Genomic DNA, 10,145 nt, shown 5'->3' with positions numbered 1-10,145 from the left:
TCTCAATTTCTTAGGGTTGTTGGGAGTTTTTTAGCTTTTTTTTTTTATAATTTGATTTTGACCAACCAGGGGGTGGAATTTCAAGGGAAGATTAATTTGGTAATATGTTCTTAAGATAGGTGGGATTGGTGTTAACAGAGAAGGAACTGATTTTGGAAAAAGTATTTAAAAGTTACAGGCTGCAAGTTTGGGTTAGATAGACCGCACAACAATGCTGGCAAGAACTTAACTCTTTTTGTACACATTCCGTTATGCTCAAGAGGTGAACTTTCATGTGAATTCCAATACAGTAGCCATTATCAGCACCTTTATACCTGTATGGAGGTACTACTTCTATTGCTGTTCAATCATAAGTCATCTCCACAATTATCCAGTAAAACATTAATTTTTATTGTACCCAGTATATATTACCCCCATCCTTTACTTCTTGCATTCTTCCCTTTGCAATGGTTGCTTTTACTTCTTTGGTAACTCCTTCCTGAATTAAGTTTTGCCTCCCTTTCATATGTGGAATATTAGTCTACTGTCTTATGATCCCCTAAAATGTTAAATCACATGGCTCTTAAGATTATCTCTCCCATCACTATCAAAATATTTCACAGATCTTCAGAAATACTTATACTGTACAACTCTTGCATGGAAAAGAAAAACAATTTCACACACATTTCACCTATTTACTCTTACTGTATCAGAAAAAAAATCCTTTCAAACTCCTACTGCTTTTATCTTTACCTTCCAGTCTCACCCTCTTCACTATCTTACCGCTTTTATCACAACTGCCTCCTCCCAGACACTTTATGATTATTCTGTAACCTTGTTTCTTGTACTTATCATTATTTTAAGGCCATTTTCCACTTGTGTGCCTCATTTATATTGTTACATCCAGATGCAAGTCCACAATTATTCTCCCCTCTGTTCTTGCACTACGGTGAGTCATCTCTCTCACTCGATCTTTTGTGCCTCCCCCCACCCCTACTGTACCTGCCCCACCACACCATATCACCTCCATCCCCACTGTACTTCGCCACGCCTAGTACATTGGCACCCTTGAGCCTGGCCGCACTGTTTGTAAACTTTGTGGTCAGCCGACTCTCACACCCTCTTTCACCACATCCTCATTTGCCCTATGACCTCCCCCTACAGGGGTGCCACCTCTTCCCTCCCTGACCAGATATCCCTCCTCCTAGTGACATGCCTGGCACTTGACATTATTAGGGACCTGCCACACTTTGCCAAAAACAGATAAATTGTACCAGGAATTTTCCCCCCACACATTCATCTTTCTGTCACTTGCTGACAAAACCCATGACCCTTCAGGCCTTTCATGCCCTTAATGCACGAGTCATTAAGGCAAGCATGAACTCTTCATGCTTCCCAGTTGGGCACTGTAAATGCTTCTGCGCTTCACCTTGCACAGGATGTAAGGGGGTGCCCAATAAACTAGCCCCCTCGTGGGCAATCTGTAAAATCTGAAGTTACTGTCCATTTACAGTATAAGACGTGTCTCATATTGTATCAAGCAATGTTTTGGCATTTCACACCAGAACTCTACACCTATGAATAATGCACATGCTTTGAAATACCTGTGCTGTATTCAGTACATGTATTTATATCATGACATTTAGCAAAGGAATACATAATTTATGGTTCGCCAGCTTCTGTAGTACATGTATTGTATTATTTTCTCATTTTTATGGACCCTTTCAGTTATACTGTACCCCATTTTATGCCTAACCCTTTAGTTATACATTTATCTTAATTCAGTAGCTTTGCCCACTGCTCTCCATTTTATTCTTTTCCTTTCTCATTGCCTCCCTATATGGGGAATTTCCCAGGGGAAAAAGAATCGATATACAAAAGTCGAACAGGAATTACTTGTACCCATTTATTATTTACAAGGGTATTCTTGATCATGTACTTTTTCTAGATTGCCCTATAAATCCTTTTAATAAAAAAAAAAAACATCTGTACATGTATACCAATTCATGATGTTGAGGCTACTGTACTGTTTTAATTGCACAATCATTTATAGGCCCCCAAACTGGTCAGAAGTGATATACATACTGTATATAATTATTTTTTTCTGCCACAACCAAGGGGGCATTACAGACACCTGGGTACGTACTCTTAATTTTCATGCCAGATATTTTTTTGCACTTACAAGCTCTAGGTTTTCTCAGTACCACAGGTATCTTCCTTTAACTTTTTGTATTGGGTGTAATATTCCTACTTTTTAGTTCATACAGTAACTCGCCAGTGAAATATAGCTTACCTACATTCCTTAGTGTTTTCTCTCATAAATCGGTATTTATCAGTCATGTACTGTACTAACAATGATGAATCTAAATTCATGGTTAAAAAATCATGCATGCCAGGTATAGTAATAAAGAAAGTGTCAAAAAACCTACTTTTTAATTTTTTTTTTTTTACATTTCTATATACAGTACATAGTTTTGATAGACTCCATACATAACATGTTACACTGATGATATATGATGGGTTATGATAAATGTAATGACTACACATTCACAGGAAAATGGTTTATATTTGATGCTTACCATATTCATTTATTACCGGTAAATATTAATACAAATTGGGCTGCTGGCAAAGCAATTAGTTTCAAATGCTGTATCAAATTCACCTAAATATTAAAGGCAAATCTTTTAAGACTTGCTGGAATTCTCAAAATATAGTTAACTAATACACTGGTATAGTTGTGCATTTTCATTCATGTAACATATATAACAATCGCAACTATCAAGTCCGGCTTCACAATCATTCACTCTTCAATTTTGCCAGCAATTCTGAATCTCTGAAAAGGTAGAAATCCTTTTCTTCAAGAGTTATCTTGGTTCCACCAAACTCTGGGAGCATCACTTCATCTCCCACAGCCACTGCCGGAGGAATAACTTGTCCAGACTGAAATGAAACGAGTGTTGAGAGGGAGAGAAGAAATATTGAGTTAATTACATGTAAATCTAACATTGTACAAAATTGTACTTATATAAAACCATTTCCACTATTAGAGCCTTGAGATGTAGTCCTGCACAATAACTAAGATGACCAGTTTCTGTAAGATTTGTGAAAAGTTAACTGGTGGGGTTGAAAGCTATTGGTAGCATATATGGAATATTCACAAGGGATTAAATGTTTTATTTCATGCAAATTCCTTAATTTCTATTATAAGTGATGTAAAAATACACAGTACTATAGTTCAAATTTTCGTAGTGGAGATCACTGGTATTTCATGTAGGTAAGCAGGTACAGTACATATACAGTATGATTTGTAGCCTCTGGCTTACATAAGAAAATAAGGAGTCTGCAATAGGCCGGTTGGCCTGTGCATGGCAGCTCCTATCGAGAGTTACTACCACTCTCTATCATCCATGAATATATCCAGCCTCCTTTTGAAACTTTCCAGCACTTACTACAAAATTGCCAAGCTTATTCCACTCGTCCAACACCCTATTTGTGAACCAGTTCCTTCCTATCTCCCTCCTAAACCTAAACTTATCCAACTTAAATCCGTTGTTCAGAGTCCTATCCTGCTCGGATATTATAAGAACTTTATCTATATCACCTTTATACTGTAAGGATTTTTAGGTTTCCTGGGGAGGTCTCGTACTACAGTGCCAATTTTTTTTTTTTTTTTTTTAATTTGATTCACCAAGTATAATACTCACCTCAGTTCTTACACCTTCCCCGACTGCCATCACTTTGCCAAAAAGAACCTTTGCAACCGATTTCTCTGGGATGAGTATACCACTACTGGTTTTTGTGACTGCTTCAGCCTTCTGGACCAGTACACGGTCAAACAATGGAATAAATCTTCTTAGAGCACCAGCCTGAAATAAAACTTGGTTTTAGAGTTTTCCAGTCAAAAAAGTGTACACGTCTTCCTGTGTATTATATTGGTTTCAGCATAACATAGGACCACAAAAATGATAAACAATAGCTTATTAAGTTATTACAGTCAAGTTTAGTGTATGACGGTTTATTTCCATCGAAGTTCTTGGTTATGTTTAAATAGTAACCATGTTGAATTAAAAACACCCAAAGCCCTAACCTGATATTTTGTATTAATGTTCTCAAAGGTGCCTATACCACCCACCCATTATAATAATCTTAAGATCGGTGAACGAGTCTTAGATTATCGTGACAACCTACCAACAGTTTAAAGTTCCACCACCCGGCGTCCAGGTTCACATCCCTTGTTTTATCAAAATCTTTGTTGAAAGCATTATGCCACTTGTGTTTTATGTGAAATAATCACATAAGCACTTTGAGAAACAATTGTCAGTGAATACAACAGCCTAGTAATTACCATTTTAAGTCAATGAAGGAAAGGTCTGAGACAGGTGATCCTGGTCGTCGAGCGTCGTCTGCTGGTCCTGGAGCCTTGTTGTGGACACATGGCCGCCTCCCCACGCATGCGCACCGACGATGCACTTCTTAAAAATAGTAATAAACGAGTGTACATACACCAGTAATGTCAAGTGGCTTTGTGTGTTGGAATAAATAATTGTATCAAAATTATTATCTAAGGAGATAATATGCCACTTAACTTCAAAATCCACAATTAAGAATGAGACAGAGAGCTGTAGTATATTCTAGAATTATGCCCTTAACTGTGCATAACTCCCCAATTATCAAATAACATAAATTGCAACACGACATAGTCATAGTAATATGATTATTTATCAATCATGGAAAGTATGAAATAAATATAAAGTTATGATAATGGAACTGGAGATGAAAAACACAAATATAATTCTGATTGATAGTACTGTACAACCAGGGAGTGTTACGTCATGCAGTACATTATGCTCGGTCGGGGCCGGCTGTGAGGGCTGCTCCTGTGGCCGCGGCCCTCAACCCGGCAGAGCGTCTTCTTCCCGGCCATTCGAAGGCGTGCAGCACGTCTCTGGTTGATAGGCTGCGTATTTTTCGCTGTGGTCATCAAATAAAATTGTTAGGTGAGTTAAACTGTTTGTCACAGCTTACAAGTGAACATGAAGTTAATTGTGTGTGTATTTTGGTTTCGTGTAACGTTTTATTTCACTTTAAATATGTAATTGAAAGTAGGAATGACTGGCCGGTTGGCAGGTAAGGCCTCACATGGTGTACTCAGCCTAGTTGCCAGGCGACACACGTTGTCTCGCTACGTTTCTCTTTTAGTAACGTAATATGTTTCTGTAGTCTTTACTCATGCACAGTGTTTTTGGATACGGCGAGAAAGTTATAAATTTTAAATATTTTATTTTAGGAAAAGTAAACTTGTCTTCAGGGATTTTCAGTGTAGCTACCATTATGTTGAAATTGAATTGAAACAGTTTATTTAGCCAGAAAAACACATACAGAGTGGATAATAATAACAATATTAACATGGCTGAGCCAGTTGAGAACCTGAGCTCTTTGAGGCACCTGATATATACTATACATTTATTGCAAGGAAGTATTATGTAACATTTAGTATCATCTGGAATAGTACAATAGCATGGTAGTAATAAGTACATCTCAGTGTTACCACGGTTATCACTTCAATACTGTATTTATTTATTTTATTTTTTTTTATTTTTTTTTTATTCTATTTTTATTTTATTTATTTATTTATTTATTTATTTATACATACATATACACATACATTGTTGATAATACGCTTAGCCTGTAGGAAGTGATTATTGAGTCAGGTTACCTGGTAAAATGGCATACAGTTGTATACAGCAGGGTTGTATGTTTCTATCAACGATATACCTTACCTAACATCAGCACCTAACCTCGTTTCAAATCAGGTCAGGTAGTGATTTGACATGCCTCAAGGACTGGTTAGGGAGGGACGCGCACGTGTGAACTTAAGAAAATAAGGAGTCTGCAATGGCAGCTCCTGTCGAGAGTTACTACCACTCTATCATCCATGAATATATCCAGCCTCCTTTTGAAACTTTCCAGCATTCCAGCACTTGCTACAAAATTGCTAAGCTTGTCCCACTCGTCCACCACCCTATTTGTGAACCAGTTCCTTCCTATCTCTCTCCTAAACCTAAACTTATCCAACTTAAATCCGTTGCTCCGAGTCCTATCCTGCTCAGATATTATAAGAACTTTATCTATATCGCCTTTATTGATTCCTTTCACCCACTTAAATACTTCTATCATATTTCCCCGCACTCTTCGTCTTCCTAGGGAATGCAAGTTTAGTTTCTTTAACCGACTAGTGAATTGATATCCATTCTATAATAAGGGCACCAGAACTGAACCGCATTATGGAGGTGCGGTCTGACTAGCGCAAGATATAGTTGCAATGAGACCTCTGCACTCTTATTACTTACACTTCTAGATATAAAACCCAATACTCTGTTTGCCATATTTCGAACATTTACGCACTGTTTTCTAGGCCGTAGGTCGGGGCTTACAAGTACCCCTAGATCTCTTTCACAAGTCGACTTCTCTAGGTTGATGTTGTTAAGGCTGTATACATTGACAGTATTTGTTCTTCCAATATTAAGTACGCTGCACTTGCTGGTGTTGAATTTCATTTGCCATTTTTCAGACCACCCCTGCAGTTTATTTAGATCCTCCAGTAATGCATTTGCATCCTGCCCTGAATTAATCTGCCGCCCTATTTTGGTGTCATCTGCAAACTTGCTTATGTCACTGCTGATCCCAGTATCTAGATCAGTGGTTCTTAACCTGGGGGGGCGCAAGCCCTAGGGAAAAAGTAGGAATTTCTCTAATTATAATTATAGTTTTTATTCTCTTAACAAGAGCGTGGGCTAATATTGAGGAGTTTATGAAAAAATTGCAAAAGTATCGCCTTATAACTTTAGTTTTCTATAGGCTACTTTTTTTTACTTAGGGCTTACCATTTTCTGTACTTATTGACCCCCCTCCCTATCCCTCGAAACCCATGGGGGGGGGGTGTTTAACTCGTCCTGGACCTGTATACTGCTCGTTGGTGACTGGTGAGCCCCGTTCTCTCCCAGTCTTCTGCACAAGTCCGTGGCAATTATTCCTCCTCTCATATTTATTCAGTTAAGGCTGTTGAGGTATGTTTTATCCCAGTTTATATTTACCTAAAAATAGTAAGCAGCCATAAGTTTATTGGTGAATTGTGAACTCGAATGTGTTGCTGTTTGTTATTCTCAAGTTTTAAATTCCGTTTGTATTTTATCAGAAGTTGGTGCTTAAAATCATGTGGTAACAGGTGGTTATGGTAAAGTTGTATTTATGATGATATTGATTTGTTTCTTAATAATCATGTGTTTATGATCATGGTGTGTTTACTATAATGTTGTGGTGTTTGTTAATATTTACTTAATAATTGTGGTGGTGTTTATGATCATGTTGTGATCATTGATGTTTGTTAATAACCATGTGGTGTTTATGATCATGTGATGTTTGTTAATGATATGGTGGTGTTTATGATCATGTGATAACATAAGAACATAAGAAAATAAGGAGTCTGCAATAGGCCGGTTGGCCTGTGCATGGCAGCTCCTGTCGAGAGTTACTACCACTCTCTATCATCCATGAATCTATCTAGCCGCCTTTTGAAACTTTCCAGAGTTCCCGCACTTACTACAAAGTTGCTAAGCTTGTTCCACTCGTCCACCACCCTATTTGTGAACCAGTTTCTTCCTATCTCCCTCCTAAACCTAAACTTATCCAATTTGAATCCGTTGCTCCGAGCCCTATCCTGCTCGGATATTATAAGAACTTTATCTATATCCCCTTTATTGATTCCTTTCACCCACTTAAATACTTCTATCATATCTCCCCACACTCTTTGTCTTTCTAGGGAATGCAAGTTAAGTTTCTTTAACCTATCCTGATATGGAAGGTTTCTAAGTTCCGGAATCATTTTTGTCATTCTTCGCTGCACCGACTCTAGTGAATTTATATCCATTCTATAATAGGGGCACCAGAACTGAACCGCATAATCGAGGTGCGGCCTAACTAGCGCAAGATATAGTTGCAATAAGACCTCTGCACTCTTGTTACTTACACTTCTAGATATAAAACCCAATACTCTGTTTGCCTTATTTCGAACATTAACGCACTGTTTTCTAGGCCGTAGGTCCGGGCTTACAAGTGATGTTTGTTAATGATAGGGTGGTGTTTATGATCTTGTATGATTGTAGTCACTTGTAGTGTTTACGAACTTTACGATTATATGCTTGTTATTGATCATGTGGTTGTGATTATCATGATGTTGTGGTGTTCATGAGCACGTGGTGATGTTTATCTTACCTTACACGTGCCTCATGTTTTGTTCACAGATTTGTGTTGTCCACTGCACATAAAATAATTCGCAATGAGTGCAAAGAAGCGTAAGTATCTTGAAGTTATGTTGGACGGCAGTGGGGCATTTCGGCAACAAACTTCAAAGGTTGTTGAGGCTTCCTATGAGATCGCCTTGTTGATTGCAAAGAGCAAGAAGAGCCATAACATCGGAGAGTTTCTCATAAAACCAGGCATACTCCGTGCAGCAGAACTCGTTCTGGGGAAAGATAGTGCAAACAAGCTTTCCCAAATTTCACTTATCAAACGATACAGTCAAGGGAAGGATCGATGAATTGTCTCGAGACATCAAAGATCAAATTCTCGACCAAGTAAGAGATTCTCCTGTTTTTGCCATCCAGTGTGACAAATGACTGACATCGCTCAGTGTTCTCAGCTACTGATGTATGCTCGTTTCGTGTCAGGCAACAGTGTGAAAGAGGAAATGCTGTTCTGTCACCCCATGGAAAGTTGTACAACAGCAGCAGCTCTTTTTCATGATGTATCAAACTTAACTTTCAGAAAACCAACTTTCGTGGGACTCGCTGGTAGGGTTGTGCACTGATGGAGCTCCAGCCATGCTTGGTCTGCAGTCTGGATTCATTACAATGGTGAAAGAAAAAAATCCGTCTGTTGTAGGTACCCACTGCATACTTCATCATGAATCCTTAGTATCCAGAACTTTACCTGCTGAAATGAGGGTTGTCCTGAATGTGGCTATCAAGGTAGTCAACTTTATCAAAGCTGGAGCCTTAAACAGTCGTCTCTTCAAACTGCTGTGTACAGATATGGAATCTGAACATGAAACCTTGATTTTTCACATGAACGTACGATGGCTATCAAAGGGGAACATGCTTGGACGGCTTTATGAACTACGAGAAGAAGTAGCAATATTTCTTGATTCGAAGCAGAAGGCAGATCTCCATGACAAGTTCCAGTCTGAAGGCTTTCAGCTATCTATAGCTTACCTGGTGGACATCTTAAACTACAAGGGAAAAACATCATCATCATCATCATCATGCACCACGACACCATTCGATCGAGTTTCAATCGTATTTGATATTCATTTCAGACGGAAATCAATAGCTTTGAGACCCCTTCCCCCTTACCCATCAATCTTAACGATTTTTTTAGTAAATTGCATGAATAAAATAACCAACCAACAAAACAAAACCTGAGCTAACACTTTTTTGATGATGAAATTGCAATTGACTTTAAATAATCCCTATCACAATGTCGGCACAACTCTTTCCACCTGTTCAGCCATGTCTGGTTATTCTGGTACTGAAAAATCAAATCTCTGCTCCCGACACACTCGCGCATTGTTCATTTGCCAAGACAAAAATCTCTTGCCAAATTACAAGTCTCCTATCAGTGACTGTCCAAATCTAATAATGTTGAAAAATTGACTTCTCGGTTATCCTTAATTTCCGGCGGGAATATCAGAAGAAAAAGATCTTAGAATTGTCTAAACACCGAAAAACATATTAATAACAGTTAGATAAAGTCAGGTGCATGACTGATATTTCACCAAACTTGCCATTGCCGGCATGTGTTCTCGTCTGCTTTTTGTGTATACAATGCCCTCAGCCTGAGTGTACGCCCGTCCAAAAAAAAAATACACCATGTCGCTTCAGCAAAGCTTTCATTGTTATCAGATACTTTGTTTAATGTGGCAGGGGTCCTGGGGCTGAACACCCCACCTAGGAAGTTAGACTCGGTATGTTAAGTTTTTAACCTGAAATGCAAAATAGATGGCTGTTATCAAACGGAGGTGCTACCGCATCAGGAAGATATTGGAAACAAAGTATTGTCTAATGGTAGACGCTGCTGCCAAATGGCATCACAAAAATTGTGACTAAGTA

At 38.4% G+C, this 10,145-nt stretch overlaps 2 protein-coding genes across 2 annotated transcripts in view; one reads left to right on the top strand and one right to left on the bottom strand.

The window, feature by feature from the left end:
- Positions 1–2,395: 2,395 nt before the first annotated feature.
- LOC121874181 (10 kDa heat shock protein, mitochondrial-like) lies at positions 2,396–4,447 on the bottom strand. Its single transcript, XM_042378172.1, has 3 exons — positions 4,325–4,447; positions 3,684–3,845; positions 2,396–2,919 (listed from the first exon to the last, which is right to left on the bottom strand). Exons 1-3 carry the CDS (start codon positions 4,325–4,327, stop codon positions 2,776–2,778), a joined length of 309 nt encoding a protein of 102 aa, XP_042234106.1. The 5' UTR covers positions 4,328–4,447; the 3' UTR covers positions 2,396–2,775.
- A 376-nt stretch (positions 4,448–4,823) lies between these two features.
- The window catches only part of LOC121874180 (heat shock protein 60A-like), a 13,404-nt gene continuing 8,082 nt past the window's right edge, over positions 4,824–10,145 (top strand). The window contains exon 1 of the mRNA XM_042378170.1: positions 4,824–4,976. The gene's annotated coding sequence lies outside the window, so the exon portion shown is untranslated. The remainder of the gene's footprint in view (positions 4,977–10,145) is intronic.

The sequence above is a fragment of the Homarus americanus genome, unplaced genomic scaffold, assembly GCF_018991925.1.
Source record: "Homarus americanus isolate GMGI-L3 unplaced genomic scaffold, GMGI_Hamer_2.0 scaffold49667, whole genome shotgun sequence".
Taxonomy (NCBI): Eukaryota; Metazoa; Arthropoda; class Malacostraca; order Decapoda; family Nephropidae; genus Homarus; species Homarus americanus.
The sequence above is the reverse complement of the archived record's forward strand: the minus strand, read 5'-3'. Positions and strand labels throughout refer to the sequence as shown.

Bases quoted from the DNA above. Each gene is read 5' to 3' on its own strand.
- LOC121874181 (XM_042378172.1), bottom strand. The intron at 2,920-3,683 runs GTGAGTATTATA...GTTTCATTTCAG, and splicing joins GGGAAGGTGTAAGAACTGAG to TCTGGACAAGTTATTCCTCC.